Source organism: Ornithorhynchus anatinus, chromosome 6, assembly GCF_004115215.2.
Source record: "Ornithorhynchus anatinus isolate Pmale09 chromosome 6, mOrnAna1.pri.v4, whole genome shotgun sequence".
NCBI classification, from domain to species: Eukaryota; Metazoa; Chordata; class Mammalia; order Monotremata; family Ornithorhynchidae; genus Ornithorhynchus; species Ornithorhynchus anatinus.
The window spans coordinates 27,410,119-27,427,945 of record NC_041733.1 but is presented as its reverse complement, the minus strand read 5'-3'; the positions used below and the strand labels follow the sequence as shown (position 1 = coordinate 27,427,945).

General features: G+C 48.4%; 1 protein-coding gene across 3 annotated transcripts in view; it reads left to right on the top strand.

Annotated features, from left to right (window-relative positions):
- Positions 1-1,877: 1,877 nt before the first annotated feature.
- LONRF3 (LON peptidase N-terminal domain and ring finger 3) overlaps positions 1,878-17,827 on the top strand; it is a 44,330-nt gene continuing 28,380 nt past the window's right edge. For all 3 annotated transcript variants that reach the window (XM_029067135.2, XM_039912353.1, XM_029067134.2), the window contains exons 1-6: positions 1,878-2,758; positions 5,918-6,036; positions 7,195-7,317; positions 11,672-11,827; positions 13,933-14,203; positions 15,051-15,141. In XM_029067135.2, the coding sequence (XP_028922968.1) occupies positions 2,029-2,758; positions 5,918-6,036; positions 7,195-7,317; positions 11,672-11,827; positions 13,933-14,203; positions 15,051-15,141 (1,490 nt within the window). In that variant the 5' untranslated portion in view covers positions 1,878-2,028. The remainder of the gene's footprint in view (positions 2,759-5,917; positions 6,037-7,194; positions 7,318-11,671; positions 11,828-13,932; positions 14,204-15,050; positions 15,142-17,827) is intronic.

Sequence of the window (17,827 nt, the reverse complement as noted above, 5' to 3'; positions counted from 1 at the left end):
CCCATTTTCCTCCCCATGCCCAGCACTGATGCTCCGGCTGGTATGGACTCCATACCTTTGACCCTTGCCCCTAGAATGGATCGTCGAGAGAGGGTGCCAGGCTCCACCGGAGGACTAGTCACCCGCCTGCCAAGCCCTCGGAGACCCAGGAATCCGAATGGACCCGCAGCAGGGTCTCCTCGGCTTGGGAGAAGCAGAGTGGAATAGTGGATAGAACACGGGCCTGGGAGTCAGAAGGTCATGGGCTCTAATGCGGGCTCTGCCGCTTGTGTGCTGTGTGACCTTGGGCAAGTCACTTCACTTCTCTGGGCCTCGGCTACCTCATCAGGAAAATAGGGTTTAAGACTGTGAGCGCCACGTGGGATAACCTGACTACCTCGTATCTACTCCAGCGCTCGGAATAGTGCTTGGCACGTAATAAGCGCTTAACAAATACCATAACAATTATTATTATTCTCCAGACTTCGGGAACAAAGAGACTTCCGACCGTCCCCAGCCCCTCGCCCCTGCCCACTCCCGGAGGATTTGCTTTCTAAAGAAAACCATTCTACAGCCCAGTTGAACTCCTCCCAGCCCCAGCGGAGAGAGGCTGGGGCAGGGAAGTCCAACCGATGGCGCTGGGGGGTGGGGAAAGGATGGAGCCGGGTAGGGAAGTCGCCCTGTAGCGGAGGGCTTCAGGGCAAGGGAGAAGACCCTACTCCCGTAGCGGATAGAGCACAGACCGGGGAGTCAGAAAGCCATGAGTTCTAATCCCCCTTCCGCCACGTCTGCAGTGTGACCTCGGGCAAGTCCCTTCACTTCGCACCTCAGTTCCCTCATCTGTACAAGCAGCGTGGCTCAGTGGAAAGGGCCTGGGCTTGGGAGTCAGAGGTCACGGGTTCGAATCCCGGCTCTGCCGCTTGTCAGCTGTGTGACTGTGGGCAAGTCACTTCACTTGTCTGGGCCTCAGTTATCTCATCTGTAAAATGGAGACTAAGACTGTGAGCCTCACGTGGGACCACCCGATTACCTTGTATCTACCTCAGCGCTTAGAACAGTGCTCTGCACATAGTAAGCGCTGAAGAAATACCAACATTATCTGTAAAATGGGGATTGCCGCGTGGGACGGGGACTGTGTCCGACCCCATTCGCTTGGATCCACCCCAGCGCTTAGAGCAGTGCTCTAGCACATAGTAAGCGCTGAAGAAATACCAACATTATCTGTAAAATGGGGATTGCCGCGTGGGACGGGGACTGTGTCCGACCCCATTCGCTTGGATCCACCCCAGCGTTTAGGACAGTGCCTGGCACATAGTGAGGGCTTAACAAATGCCATGATGATGATGATGATGACTGTCCCGGATCCCCGGACCCCGGGAGTGGGAGCGGCCCCTGTCCCCCTCCGCCCTCTGGGGTCTCGCTAACCCCCCCAGTGGGGCTCCTCCCCCCAAAACCTGTGCCTGGAGGGGGGCGTGAAGCGGGAACCCACCCTGGCAGCCGCCACCCATCTGAGGGGCGACGGGGGAGGGAAGGCATGGGAATGTTGCCCTCTGCTTTGGGGGTGGGCGAGTGTCGGGGGGCGGGGGAGAAAGAAGCCCCCGATAGAGGGAGGCCACCGAGCGGCTCCGATGAAAAAAAACAAACCACAAAACCACCCCCCCAAGCCGCCAACAGCCCACCCAAGAAAAAGGAAAGAAAAGCCCAAAGCAGCCGAAGCGCAACACGGTTACAAAACTGTCTGGTTTTGTAACAATTTCCCCGGCGCCGGCCAATGAGCGGCGGCGCGGCGGGTCACGTGGGGGCGTTTTATATAACACTTCGCCGAGAGAAGACAGTTATTAGGCGGCGCGGGGCGGGCAGCATGGAGCTCCGGGCGGCGGCGGCGCGGCGGGCGCGGGTGCGGACAGGGGCGCGGGCGGCGGCCCCACCGACCCCCGGCCGGTCCTGGGGGGCTGGGCTGCAGCGGCGGGGCCCCTAGGCGCCCCTTCCTCGTCCTCGTCCTCCTCCTCCTCGTCGTCGTCGTCGTCGTCGTCCTCCCCCTGCCCGGCCATGGGGTCCCCGCAGGCCGGGCTCATGCTGCGCCTGGCGGCCGAGGCGCTGGCGGGCAAGAACTTGGAGCTGGCGGCGGCGGCGGCGGCGATGTACGGGGGCCCCTTCTCCGAGCCGGCGCCGCCGCCCCTGCCCGCTCCTCCTCCTCCTCCTCCTCCCCCGCCCGCTCCTCCTCCTCCCCCTCCGCCTCCTCCTCCTCCTCCTCCGCCGCCCACGGGGCCCGAGGGCAAGATGCTCCTCCGGCGGGCCGACGCCCTGGCGTCCGGGGGCCGCCTGCCCGAAGCCTTGGAGCTGTACCAGCTGCTCTCCCACCAGCGCCAGCTGCGCGCCGAGCAGCTGGGGCCCCTGGTGCAGCGCCTGGCCGAGGCCATCCGGCGCAAAGAGCGCCTGGCCCCCGCCGCCCCGGCCGACCCGTGGGACGGCTTCCGATGCCGCAAGTGCCAGGGCTTCCTCTCCGAGCCCGTGTCCCTGCCGTGCGGACACACGTTCTGCAAACTCTGCCTGGAGCGCCGGCGGCCGGACGAGCGGCGCTGTGCGCTGTGCGCTGCGCCCGCCGCGGAGCGCCCGCCGCCGGCGCCGCTGCGGGTCAATGTCATCCTCAGCAACCTGCTGACCAAGTGGTTCCCCGGCCCGGCCCGAGCATCGCGGCTCCGCCACGAAGGGAACCGCCTCTACCGGGAGCGCAAGCTGGAGGCGGCGCTGCAGAAGTACGACGAGGCCGTCAGCCTGGGTGAGAGCGCTCGGGGCGGGAGCCGAGCCGAGCCGAGCCGAGCCGAGCCTCGTCTCCTCCACGTTCCCGGGGAGTCCCAAACTTTCCCCCCACCTCCGCGGCCCCGAGCCCCTCCGCCCCGCGGGAGCCGGGACGGCGCCGGGGACCGGCCGGGTCGCTGCGCCTGCGGCCCGGGAACCGCCCCCCACCCCCGGAGCCCATGGCTTTAGGGGGTGGCTGCTTTCCTTTCCTCTTTGGGGGCTTGCTGTTGCTGTTTTTACAACTTGGGGACAGAGAGGGGGTCCGGGTTGGGTCCGCGGAGGAATTAGGTCAGGAGAGCAACGCGTTGCATAAGCCCTTTAGCCCGCGACTCCTGGCCGGGCTTCCTGGCCCCCTCCCCAGCCCTCCCCCCCGCCCCCCGTGGTGCGGGTTGTGTAACCGGTGAGGTAACAGAGAAGTGGGCCATGGCTTCGGAAAACCATCCCGGAGAGCCACTCCGTGAGTCATTGTCACCGTTTCCTATCACACGATCCCTCGGCTGAAATAGATGCTTTATTTTCTTCCTGGCCCTCTTCGGGCACTGACTCCAGCCCCTGGTCTGGGGGGGGGGGGGAAGTCTCCCCCTTCCCCTCCTCAGTCTCTTCTTTCTGCTCCTTGGTCCGTCCCCGCCCCAAGTTCATCCATCCGCCCCGGCCTTTCGGAGAATCCCTAAATTTGGCCATCGCCCCGGGGTGGGCATCACGACCGAAACCACAGCCCCAGTTAGAGAGATGGGGGGGGGAAGGTTAAGGGGCTCTTGACCTAATTCCGGTATTTGTTTGGGGGGCTGTGCTCTCCGTCTACTGGAGGTCATCCCCTTACACCCACATATACCCCTTAGCAGCTGCTCCCGGGCACTGTGAGTTGCCTCTCGTCCCAGAGCTCGGTGGCAGTCAGAAGGTGAGGCTCCTTCCCCGCCTGCCCCACAGGACCAATGTAGAAATGCAGACGGGATCAACAGGGCCTGGGTAAACACAGCTCCGCGTAACCAAGTGTGTCACCAGTTAATAGCCATGACGCATGGTGGCACTTTATGTAATGGGGAATGTTGGAATCACCACTTGTTGACTTCCCTTTCAAAGTCGCAACAGGTACAGGGTGTTATACAATGATGAGGAACCGGTTTAAAAATAGCAAGGGGTCTGACTTGGAAGCCCTAGGAGGTGGGGAGAAACAAAACTGGGTCAGTTCTCCACCCACCACACTGGACCTAGGCACAGAGGAGTTTGTGTGGGTTTCACCCATGCTGTTTCTCCTGTGCTTATGGAGCAGTACCGACACTTCCACTTGCACATATTTGGGCTCCAGTGATCTTGGAAACACAGAGGGTGTCTACTGGGGCTTTGTGGCTTTGGTGGGCTTTCTCAGCAAGGGCCATTCCCCCTGCCAGTCAGAGTGGGTTAGGATTCAACCGCTCTGCCAGTCGAGTTTTTTCTTCTCTGTGATCTCTGCATATTTTTTCCTTCCTCCCTGTAATCTGCTCAAGGCTTTCAGTCAGAAGTGCTTCGATGGAGGAGAAAAGAAGCTTCAGAAATGAAAATATTATTGTTGTGGAAGATCACTGCTGCCTCCCGGGTGTTGGTCAAGAACTGTCGTTGCCAAAAGAAGCTGAGGGCTCATTTCTAACCCAAACTCTCTCCCCATTTCCATCTGCCTGACCAGTCCGGGGATGGGGCTCGGGTTGTCTTCCAGGACTTGCTTTGACTTGTTCTTTTTGAAATGAAATATTGGCTCCTTTTCCTCTTCTTCCCGTTCTGTTCCTGCTTAGCTTATGGGGGTTGTTCTCTTGTCCATTTTACATGTTCCTTTGCCACATTTCTTGGATCCACTCCTTCTTCTCCATCCAAACGGCCACCACTCCGGTCTAGGCCTCTATCGTATCCCGGCTCGATTACTGTATCAGCGCTGCTCTCCCTGTCACGGGTGTCTCCTCTAGCCATCCCATACCTACTCTGCTGCCTGGGTCGTCTTTCTAAACGGTTGCTCTGCAAACAGCTCTTCCCTCCTTAAGCCTTCAGTGGTACCCATTCCTCTCTGCTTCAAGCAGAAACTCTTGGAACTCTCCTTCCTACTTATCCATTCCCTTCTCCCACTTCAACCCAGCTTATACCTGTATGCTTCTCAAGCTCATCTACTCACTGTACCCTCTTTGTCTCTCCCACCTCTGACCTCTCACTCCTACCCTTCCCTTGGCCTGGAACTCCTTCCCACTTCATATCCACCAGGCCACGACTCTTACCCCACTTTAGAGCCCTCTTGAAATCACATCTCTTACAGGGAGTCTTTCCCGATTGAGTTCTCATATACCCGGTTACCACTTCTGCACCAGTGTCACACTTGCTTACTCACAACCACCTGTAACCCTTTAGCTCCTCTCATCTTTTACTTATGCACAGACTCCTTTTACATAACTCCTTCTTCCTTCTCCCTCCCAGTTGCAGTGTCGGTCTCCACAACTAGACTGTAAGCTCCTGAAGGGCAAAGATCATGTCTGCTAACTCTCCTGTACTCACTCAGTGCTTAGTGTAGTGCTGTACATACAGGAGGTGGTTAATAAACACTGTAACTTAACTGATGGTTGACTGTTGGACTCCCTCTAGACTGTAAATTCATTGTGGGCAGGGAATGTTTCTACCAACCTTCTTGATTGTACTCTCCTAAGCGCTTAGTACGGTGCTCTGCACACAGTAAGTGCTCAATAAATCTTATTGATTGATTTTTTTCTTACTTCGATCTTAGCGAAATGCTTCTTTGCCCCTCTACCACTTCTTCATATCCAAAGACCATCAAGCAAATTAAATGTTGTTAGAGTGGTTCCATCTACTGATGGGGAAGCTGAGGTTCAGAGAGTTCAAAATGAGCTGTCTGAGGCCTTGCAAGTAGATTATCGAGAGAAGGGTGTTGAACATGGATCATGATTCCAAGTTCAGAGACCTACTAGGTCATGGCCATCTCGCGTCTCTCATTTTAAGGTTGATGTGGTCAGGAAATATGTCTATCAACTCTGTTGTACTCTCCCAAGCGCTTACTATATTGCTGTGCACACAGTAAGCACTCAGTAAATACCATTGATGGTGATTTGAATGTCACTGGGTGGGCTTAGAGTGATGAAATTTATTTTTCTTTTCCTTTAATTGACAGCTCCAAATGATCACTTGCTGTACAGCAACCGGTCTCAGATCAACTCTACCTTACAATCCCGAGAGGATGCACTGCGTGATGCGGAAATGGCCTGCAAGCTCCGGCCATACTGGCTGAAGGTGCATTCACTGGGGGATGTGGTATTCTGGGATGGAACTTGGGCCTGGTGAAGCCATTTCAGCCCCAAGGCGCTCCGTGATCTTCAGACCTGCACGTGTGGGTAGACGACTGGGAGTGGCCACAGGGAAGCTTCTCTTCGTGGTCAACCCAGAGGAAACCCAGCAGTAATCTCAGTCTGAAGAGCACACTTTTCTCCTCTGCCCCCTGGGTTATTTCCCAGACCCTGGCAAGAATGAGGGAAGATGGAGGGTGAGAGGAGAGAAAGTGACCTCCTCCTGAAAAGAATAACTGGGGTGGAGTCAGGTGGGATTGGGGTGAGCCGGACCAGTCTAATATTAGCTATTGTCAGCGGCAAATATTAGCTTTGTCAGCTCACTCTCACATGTACCGGCAACGAATGAGAACAAAGATATCGTCTCAATATGAGGGATTCTTGAAGTGTGGAAGCTTTCAGAATTTGACAATCAGCTCTCTTTTTGCCTTAGCATTCATAATTGGCTTGTGGAATTGATGACAATAATTGTAGTACGCGTTAAGCGCTTACTTTGTGCCGAGTGCTGCGTAGGGTAGGTAGAAGATAAACAGGCAAGCCACAGTCCCTGCCCCACATGGCACTCACAGTCTAAGGGGTGGGAAACGGGTTTAATCCCCATTTAACACATGAGGAAACTGAGGGACAGAGAGATTAAATGACTTGCCCAAGGTTACAGAGCAGCCAAGTGGTAGAATTGGGAATAAAACCCAGAAATCCTGCCTCTCAGGCCCGTGCTCTTTCCATTTGGCCACCCTGACTCCCTAGTGGGAATAGAAAAGATCACCCGTGCTAAGGGGGAAGGGAGACTGGGAAATATTTCCCCCACCTCTAGAATTTAGAATATCTGAGTGGTTCCAGGATTTGAGGACTCTGCTTCTCTCCCTTCCTCTCTCTCTCAGATAGCCTTATTAGAATTACTGCTGGGAATTGCTGGAGGTGTAAGACTACTGACTCTTCCCCGGCATGGGCAGGAGTTTGAAATGGTTAAACTCAACGAAACTGAATCCAGCAGTCCCTGTGTCCGGTAGAGATTTTGCCTTCTGTTTCTTTCTCATTTAAGGACACTTCAAAACAGCCTCAAGAATCTGTGGGACAAGAACTGTGAATCTTTTTTTTTTTTCAGGGTCACTTGCGGAAAGGACAAGCATTGGCTAATTTGGGGAAAATAGAAGAAGCTTTAAGGGAGTTTCTGTTCTGCGTTGCCCTAGATGGGGGAAACAGGATGGCCAGATTTGAAGCCCAGAAGGTGAGTTGGTGCCACCCTTTAGAAATTGTTCCTAGTTGTTTTATAGGAATTGACTAAGGTGTGGCTTGCATTCTCCCTAGTCCTCCTGCTCCTAGGGAGAAGAACAGGATTGTTATCTCCTCGAGGCCGGGATCCTCTCTAGTAACACTACTGTACTCTCCCAAGTGTTTAGTATAGTGCTCCATGTAGAGTAAGTGCTCAATAAATAACAAAAATTGGTTGTTTGAACAAGAAAGTTTAATGCTGACTTATGTGACTTTTTGTCCTGTACCCTCGCCCGAATGGGGAGGAAAGTGTGTTAGTACCAGTTAGTGACCTAGAGGTGGACTGCACAGCTGGCAAAATAATATTTTGTGATTCTGTATCAGTAGGGACTGTCTGTGGGAAACATGAGCTTGTTGCTTCTGACTCAGAGTGTGTGTGCGTATGTGTGCTTTTTCTTTTTTTAAAATCGGCGTTTAGTGAGGATTGTTGAGGCGACTCTGAGCTCCCAGTGAGAAAGCTATTGTGTAGAGCTGGCTTCAGTTGTTACTTTTTTTACATTAAGATGATGTCATAATGAATCTGATTCATAATCTGGTCCTATACTCAGTGCAGGCATCATCTAGGAAGGGACTAAGCTCTGTCCCCGTATTATTCTGGAAGCTGATTCACGCGGCTGGGAGGGGAAGGAAAGTTTTATAGCTTCCTACAAAGGACACTACAGGAGCAGGCTGCCCTGACTGTGGCCAGAGATGGCTGTAATTCCATCAGGTCAGTCAATCAATCAGTCATCCAGTGGCTTTTACTGACCGTGTACTCAGGGCAGAGCACTGTGCTACTTGTTTGGCAGAGTATAATACCTCTCAGAGTTGGAAGGCAAGGTCCCTGCCCACTCTGATTTGGAAGCTGAAAAGTACAGAACAGAAGATAAACTGGCCATACCTTTGAACTTTTCCAAGCATTACAGGGAGCTGTTTTTTATGGGGTTGGCCAGACAAGCTGGGATACTGTAAACTCATTGTGGGCAGGGAATGTGTTGGTTTATTGTTGTGTTGTGTTCTCCCGAGCATTTAGTACAGTGCTTCACACATGGTAAGTGCTCAATAAATACGATTGAATGAATGAATGACTTTAGACCTGCAATTGGGCTAGTTCTCACTGGGCTGTTGCTCAGCTCTCACCCCTCATGAAGCTGTCCAAGCCTGTAGTTACCAAGTTCTCCAACACAAAACCTCTTCGCACCCCCTGAATTGAGAAGTTTTATTTAAAAAGCCATAATTGCCAGAGAAGCAACATGGCCTAGTGGAGACAGGGACTCTGTCCAATCTGATCAACTTGTATCAACCCCAGCACTTAGTACATTGCCTGGTACATAGTAAGCATTTAACAAATACCATTTTAAAAGACACCATAAAGAAGAAGGGATTCAGTGCCTATTTTCCTTCCTACTTAAGAGTGTGAGCTCCATGTGTGAGAGGGACTGTGTCTAACCTGATTAACTTGTATCAGGTTAAGCTAAACAAATGCCATAATTAATTATTAACTGCTAAGTCCCAGTTTGTTGTAAATAGAGAGCAAAGAGAGTCCCCCTCCCTTCCTCTTTCCTTCTCCGCCACCCCCCTCCCCCCCACTTACTTTTCACTGTGCACCAGGCTCCAGTTCTGGGTTTGTTATGGCAGAACTGGAATAGCAATGTCAGAGAGTAGAAGGAATGAGATAGAAGGGGTGCCTAGAAGCCAGGAAATAAGAGGTCCTTTTCCATAAGCAACGGCCTAGAGAATGGGAGGGTTCAGTTTAGTACCTGACAATGTCAGCTGTCTTAAAAAATGACCACCACCTCTTTAGTTTGGGGGATTGGTTGCTTCTCTTTCCCAAACTGTGTGGCCCTTTGTCCTGGAGCTACAGCTCTGCAATGGATCAATTGTCACTGGGTGCTCATAAATGGGAGCAAACACATTCAGAACAAATCAAGTAAAATGCGGGAATCTGCACCTGCAACCGGTTACAAGTTGGAGCGAGAAGCATTTTAGCCACAGAGTGCGTCAGTCCTCTCAAGTCCTGCTGCTCATTTCCAGGATGGTTTGGCTGCCTCTGACATCACTGCTCTTGCTGAACCGATTCCAGCCTACACTGGTAAATCAACGGGTGTCATGTAGAAGCTAATTTCAACTGAACGTGATGACAGCATTTCAGGCTTTGAAGACTTTTTGCCGCCTGTGTTTATTTGGTGCTTTGACCCGTACTAGTGGCTAAAGGTTATAGTGTGGGGTTCTCAGATTCACTGGGCATTAATTAGTCCCCTTAGACATCCAGTGGGTGGTTTTATAAATGTTTGACCCATCCCAGGCATTTGAGATATTTTAATCAGCCTCTCTAACTCTCCACGATAGATCTACTTTAATTCTGAGGAATCAAATGGATCAAATCTTTGCTTGCTAAAACCATCAGTCTCGGGATGTGTGAGACTCTCATTTATAGTTATCTCCCTGCTGCTCCAATCTCTTTGATGTTTTAAGAAAAGTGGAGTCACTTCTTTCTCTGCAACTACAGGATGTGTCAGCTCATTAGAAACTGGCTAACCTGCTGAGGTACTTAGATGCTTTCTGAGTCCAACTCTAACCTGCAAAGAGTGGAGGTTGGAAGCTGCTTAAGTTTTGTACAGTTGGGGTTTGGGACATTTTTACTCCCCCTGTCACACAGCCTCCTCCCCACCCGCCTTTGGCCCTGGGCATGATGACCGGTTCTTCAAAAATTCACACATCTGGCAAGTAGGCTTTTTTATAATTCATTGGAAGTAAATGTTTCCAAGGGTCTTAGGGTTGGAAATCGACCTCCTTTTAGGTCCCCAAGTGAGAAGAGGTTAATAAATCACCTTTCCCATGTAAGAGCAGAGTTATCTTGTGAATTAAGTTTTGAGGAAGAGCCCTTACCTGGCTGTTATCTTTCTATTCTCTGGAGGGTCACCATGGCCCTCCGTGCTGAGTGTGAAGAGAAAAACTGAGGCAATTGTCTTGAAAATTCAGACCACACGCCCACTCTTCATTTAGTTGTATTTATTAAGCACTTACTCTTCTTCTCAACACATATTTTTACTTGAATTCCTCAGGAGACTGAGGTGAAATATTATTTGTGTTTGGATTTTCTGAATAATTGCTCCTATTCTAGATTTTTGCTTCCCTGAGAAATCTGCCTGATTTCATTGTATTAGCTACTAAATAATGAGAAGCAACAGTGGATCCTAACTGTCTTTTTTGGTACTGGTTAAGTGTTTGCTAGGTACTGTACTAAGCGCTGGGGTAGAAGGAAGCTAATCAGGTTGGACACTGACCAACATGGGCTCAATCTTAATCCCCATTTTACAGATGAGGTAGCTGAGACTCAGAGAAGTTAAGTGACTTGCCCAAGGTCACACAGCGGACAAGTGGAAGAGCTAGGATTAGAGCAGAGCACAGGTCCTTCTAACTCCCAGGCCTGTTAACTCTTCTCTAAACCATGATGCTTCTCTCTCTTTCTCCCTTTGTCAATCAGTAAATGGTATTTATTGAGTGCTTACTTTGTGTAGACTCTACTGAGTGCTTGGGAAACTACAGTAGAGTTGGTAGACATGATCCCTGCCCACAAGGAGCGTACAGTCTACAGGAGGAGACAGTAAAATAAATTACAGGTAGGGTATGCTATAGACACCTAATGTTGGTATTTTGTATTTGTTAAGCGCTTACTATGTGCCGAGCACTCTTCTAAGCACTGGGGTAGACATAGGGGAATCAGGTTGTCCCACATGGGGCTCACAGTCTTAATCCCCATTTTACAGATGAGGGAACTGAGGCACAGAGAAGTTAAGTGACTTGCCCACAGTCACACAGCCGACAAGTGGCAGAGCTGGGATTCGAACTCACGAGCTCTGACTCCAAAGCCTGTGCTCTTTCCACTGAGCCACGCTGTCCACCTCTTGTGAACATCCTCCCTTCCTTGATCTAGATGTCACTGGGACTATTCTGGTTCTGGGGAGGGAGCCACATGCAGGAAGAGAAATCAAAGAAACTGGTGGTTTTGGTTTTCTTCTCTGTGGGATGTTCCAGAAATTATGGAGATTGTCTAAATTGATTCTTCTAGCAGAATTTCTCCTTCCTCTTCCGCCCAGCAAATGGATTGGAAAGTCACTGCTGATAGGTATGTAGGACAATGTGAATGGCAATGCTACTGGAAAAAATCATTTTTAAAAAGACTATAGCTCATCTTTTGGGTTGTTATTATTCTGAATTTTACTCCCCATGCAAGCAGCTCCTGGATTTTGCCTTGGAAAATGCTTTCTGTATTCACTCCAATGACTACAAAAACACTTAAGTTGTGAGTTTTCTGTTTTCTCTCACAGCTTCTATTTAGTTTATTTTCACCTCTCCCGGAAAATGCTCAGGAACACTTTCCTGATATCCTGCAGCTGCTGTCGCATCACCCTAGACTGAAGGGGAATCTTCTAAATTCCCTGGGATCAGGAGGCACCAGCCATCACCTTCAAAAGTTATTCCAGGTAAAGCTAAACTGTGGTGTGTGTGCTCCTTTTTTCTGCTGTTTAAAGTGCTAGCTTGTGGGAGGCTTTTCCCTATCTGATTTTGAGAAAACTAAGTGAATAGTGCCAGTTTTCAAGGAATTCATTTTCTTGAAAGGCAGATTTTCAAATTGCAAGGACAGGATGACAGTGATCCAGGAAGAAGTCTAAGGAAAGCTGACTGGTATGGCATGTAAAACACATAAAATATGGTTTGTTTTATCAGATTTGAATACTTGCTTAGTTCTCTTTTTATATTAGGTTTCATCTTCCCAGCTTTTGTGTATTTGCCTTTTTGTCCAAAGTACCAATTAGAAGTTCATCATTTCTGATTTTTGTCAGAACTACCTGACCTGGACATTTGACATGCCAGTGTTTTTTAACCAAAGCTATGATTTCTTTTTTTTTTTGCTTTCCTTCACTAAGATTCCTGAATAGAGTAGGTCTCAGCAGGACAGAGATTTTACCTGCTTTTACTTGCAACTTCTCTGAGATTTGTTGGAGTTTTTGCCTCCCTGTTCATATAAGAAAACTGAAACAGACAGATCAGTGATTTGCCCAAGATCAATAGCGAGCAGCTGACACATCAGAAACTGAATCTAGAAACTCTGACTTTCAGTCTTGCTCAGTTTTTTCCAGTTTCCTCGATCCACAGTGGGAGTGGCTGTTGTCATATCCCCTGATGACCTGCTGGATAGGTGTTTTTTTTCATCCCAAGTGGCAAGGCAAATTTCTTTCCAAAACAAAGATTGTTACAGGGTTTGAGGAAACTATGCAGTCTCCTCTCTGCCCCTTTATCACTTGGATCAAGAGCAACACTGCTTAATTTAAGAATAGTTCCTTTCTTGCTGTAAAACAGAATATGTAAAATGCTTTGAGATTCTGGAAAGAAAGACAGTATGTGAAGAGTTACCATTGCTATTCAGAAAAAAACCTGAACTGCATATTTTTGCACTTATTCAAGTCCTTAGAGAGCAGTGATTGTATGTCTTGCTTCTGTTGTCCTCCCCCAAGTGCTTAGTATAGTGCTTTGCACTGAGAAGCAGCATGGCCTAGTGTGTAGCATACAGGCCTGGGAATCAGAAGGACCTGGGTTCTAATCCTGGCTCCACCACTTGTCTGCCACTCTGTGACCTTGGGCAAATTACTTCACTTCTCTGTGCCTCAGTTCCCTCATCTGTAAAATAGGGACTAAGACTGTGAGCCCCATGTGGGGCAGAGACTGTATCCAACTCCATTTCCCTGTAACCACCCCAGCACTTAATATAGTGCATGGCACATATTAAGTGCTTAACAATTGCCATTATTATTATTATTGCACGCTAGAAATACCAGTGATGATTGCAGCCCCTCAGGGGAAAGGAAAAGCAACCTAACCTAACCTCTTCTGCCCTCCCCATAACCTCATCAGTCTGGACCCTTCTGGATCTCATCTGGCTCCCAGTCACCAAAGAAAGAAAATGAAAGGGACATGTTGAAAACTTTAACCTGCTATTCAGGGGGCAAGCAGTTGAGAGGGCGGTCTCCCTTATATAAATTTGAATGAACAAGCTGTCATTAGAAAAGAAAATCCATTCCAAACAGTTGCTTGGACTTATTGGTGGAACCCCGAACCAGTGGACCCATTGTGACACTCTATTCTGCCCCATAATGCCCAGAGAATTCCCAATGTATGGCTTGTGATGCAGGGGTCTTTGAACCCAACCAGTTAAAGAGTGGCCTTTCTATGTCACTTTTCAAATGTCTCCCATGGAATTAAAAAAAAGAAGAGAAAGATGAGGTTATTAAATTGATTTCAGAGGATTTGGGGTGTTCTTTTTCGCACATAGTCTTCTTCAAATATATTTAAGGCCAATTATAAAGAATTATTTCCTCAGTTCAGTTTAACAAATAAAATTTGCCCAAATTTGGTTTCGTAGCCTAGTTTTGAACCTCTGCCAGTGAGGCAGATCACCCTCTCCCCAGAAGCCTAATCATTTCTTTCTCCACCTCACTGGTGCTGTTGGTAGGTTGGGAGGGAGGGGGGAGGAGGACAAAGAGAATGTTTGTTTTAGGTGTCTCCAATACTCTTGCCTTGTTTTACCTAGATAAATATGGAGCAGAGGAAAGGTCATCCTGCTCAGAAGGAATCAATATTGATAGGCTGCAGTAGTTTGAAAAAAACAGCTCAAGGGATGGACAGCAAAAGAGACTTCTTGGAGGAGGAGGAGAAGGAGGAGGTGGAAGCGGAGGAGAGTGAACAGGGGCTGACTGCCAAGCCCACTGTGCGGATCTCTGAAAAGTGCCACCTGCTGAAGAGGAAGCACTGTGCCTCGGAGCCCCAGAGTCCCGAGATGCCAAGCAAAGTTTCAAAGAAAGGTACCGGTGTGAATCGGGGACAGAGTGGCCATGACAACTAGTCATTCTCTCTCTTGACTACAAGCCATCAGTGCTCGGGGAGATTAGGATAAGCTGGTTGTCTCCCTTTTTCAAAAGGTTTGGTTTTAATTACACTTGATTCAAACTCCACCTTTAGCTGTTTCTGAAAATAACTAATAATTGTCATTTTGATGAAATGTCCCAGCAACCCTGGAATGCAAGTTAAGAGGAGGCACCTGGGTCCCAGGCAGAGAGCTATCTGAGAAAGGGTTTAGATTCACAGCTCTGAGCTCCCTGAATCCCTCTGGCCAAGTCTACTGAGCCATGCTGCTGTTTGTGCTGGTTCTCATTACTCATCCCTGACTTGTATCCCTCAGCGCCCTTCTGTTTTTGTTTTGTTTTTTGGTATTCGTTAAGTGCTTACTATGTATGAGGCACTGTACTAAGCGCTGTCATAGATGCAGTCAAGTCAGGTTGGAACACAGTCCACGTCCTGTATGGGGCTCACAATTTTAATCCCCCTTTTATAGATGAGGTAACTGAGGCCTAGAGAGGTTAAATGACTTTGCCTAAGGTCATACAGCAGACAGGTGGCCTAGCCCGGCTCTGTTGGTTTTCCTTTGGCCCCATAGCTCCCTCAGTCACGGGGATACTCCCCAGTCCAAGGTTCCAGGCTAGTGGTAGCCCAATCTTCCAGACTGCTCATTGCCAAGGATTCAATTAGGAATGAATTAAAGAGCTCCATGGTGAGGCTGAGGTTCTGATCTTTTGCAGAATCTCTGGTCGTCCTCTCTGTCTCTGTGGGTGTATCTGTTCTTCTAATATAATTTTGTTTCCTCCATTCCAGATCCATCTGATGCCAAGGGGACTGAGCCCACTCACTGTGTTCCATGTGAATCTTTCGACCCATCTGATCTCGACTGTTCTCTGTGCATGAGGTACCCAGTCTTGTCTCCTAACTACTGGGCTCTTATGACATTTTCTGAGTCTGGGGTTGAGGTTGTCCCATCTGCACAATTTGTGCTGTGTAGAGTCCTGCCAGAAATGAAAAGTGGCCAGAGCTAAACTCCAGGAGTGTGAAGTCAGTTCCTAGCTGGGCATGATTTCACAGTGTAGTACGTGTGTGGTTGTCCACAAGACAGGTCTTGTGCATTTGCGATGCACTGTGGATAAACAGTTGCATTGTTGCTCATGCCAGGAACTGTTGCCTTCCCTCTTCCCACTCCTGGGCAAAGGAGACTTAAAATAGGAGGGAGGCCACCCTGCCTAAGCTTCGCCCAACTTTCAGTATACTTCGAAAGTACAGCTTAGGTAAGGACCGATATTTTGGCACTGATGTGAATGGGAGTTCTCCGTGTGGTGGAGTTGTGCGGCTGGCTGCCTCGAGAAAGGCATTTTAAGGGATTAAGTGTCTAGAAATTCCTTCCTATCAGCACTGCACATAGGTGCAACTGCCTTCAAGCTCTTTCCTGATCCCATTCATTGCCTGCTACGTTCTAAATTGCATCACATCCCACAGGGATATGGGATTAGACATGGTAAAGAGATTTCAACTCATTCAAGGTAGTAAAGTATCATTATGACTATAGGATTTGCCTGTAATCCAGGTTTCAGAAAATTTTTCTTGTGACTTTCAAGAATTGAGGGTTCAAAGGGAGGTTTTGGGGCATCAGTACTGACCACCAGGCTAAAATGGGATTATCGGTTGTCATCTTAACTGGTGGGTACACCTCTTTTGCTTACATTTGTATTCTGAATTGATTTTCTTTAACCATAATTATAAATGGAAGGTAGTTGCCCGACACACTGACACTTTTATTCCCATCCTTTAGGCATGTGTGTAAATAGGTGAAATTGTCGATCATACTTTACTAATTAAAGTATGCAAATTAAGCAAATTATACATGGATATTTGCCAAGGAATATTCTCCAATGGCATATGTTCATTCCTACTGGGGGCAACTGATATGATTTCACTTCCAGCCCCAGAAATAATGTAGGTATCTCACTGAAATGCAACAGGAAATATCAGGTGGAAAATTGCAGAGAAAAGAAAGTGTTAAAAGGAAAATCTTATAAACAATTTCCCTGCCAATGGTAGATTTTAAAATAAATTCCAAACCACCCAAGACTAAAGCCATGACTATGACAAACCAGTAAGTGAAAAGCTCAGAGTTAACATGTTGAATGTGACTGTCCCCAACACAGCTCTAACTTAGCTCGAAATACAACTCCCAATGTGGGATATGTTTCCCTAAACCCAGGAAGCCAAATGGTGTGTATTTTTCAGCTTTTGTATAGCCTAGTGGAACAAGTATTGACCTGGGATTCAAAGGACCTGGGTCCTAATCCTGGCTCTGGCTGCATAACTGTGGCAAGTTACATAACTTCTCTGTATCTTGGTTTTTTCAACTGTAAAATGGGAATTAAATACCTGTTTTCCCTCTCCCTGTGACCAACCTGATTATTTTGTATCTATCTCAGTGCTTAGTACAGTGCTTGACCCATAGTAGGAGCTTAATAAGTACCACAATTACTATTAATATTGCAAGGACCCCTTCTCCCCATTTTTTCCTCCTACCCCTCGCCCCCAGGGGAGAAAAATAACCTAAGTCAACCCAGCTTACAGACTAATCCAATTTATGTTCTTTTAACACCAAACAGCCTGTATCCTGTATTCCTATTGCTGGCTTACTTTTCTCCTATTTTGTTCTCCTCATCTCTGTGCTTCTCTGTTCTCCCAAGTAGCTCCATGAATAAGAAATAATAATAATAATGGTAGTTGATAAGCACTTACAATGTGTCAAGCACTGTTTGCAGCACTGGTGTAGATACAAGCTAATCACATTAGATATAGTCCCTATCCCACATGGGGCTCACAGTCTTTATCCCCATTTTACAGATGAGGTAACTGAGGTACAGAGAAGTTAAGGGACTTGCCCAGGGTCAAACAGCAGACAAATGGCAGAGCTGGGATTAGAACCCTGGTCCTTCTGATTCCCAGGCCCATGCTGTATCCACAAGGCCATGGTTTTCTTCCTGAAAACTGGGTCCAAGAGAGAAGTGTAATCATAGTGGCTCCAGTCTAATGTTAGGTCACCTGGTAACTGAGCCATTCTGCAAATGTCTGATTCTTCCCTTCCTATTAGCCCTGACCCACTTAAAAAACTAAAATCCAAAAGCAAACTCCTGGGAGGAATTCTTTGCCCAGTCTCCTCCCTCCTGAAGGCCTTCCTGATTAATCTACCCTTTCCCCAATCTATTTCCTTCCATACTGTCAATTTGTATACAGCATTTGTATATCATTTAAGTATTTGGATACCCATTTCCCTCCCCACTCCCAAAGCATGGATGTACATATTGTTAACTTTGTACACATCATTAACTCTGTGCTTCCCCCAAAGGTAATTTATTTTAGTGTTTGTCTCCCCAGCTAGATCATAAGTTCCTTGAGAGCAGGTTCTCATGTCTACTAACTCTGTCGTACTCTCTCAAGTGCTTAGTACATTGTTCTCTATAGAGTCAATACTCAATAAATTCTATTAATTGATTGATCAGGCAAGTTACAGCTGGAATCTGGCTGTTTTTGCAAAACAGAACAAAAGCCCTGAAATATAGATGGGG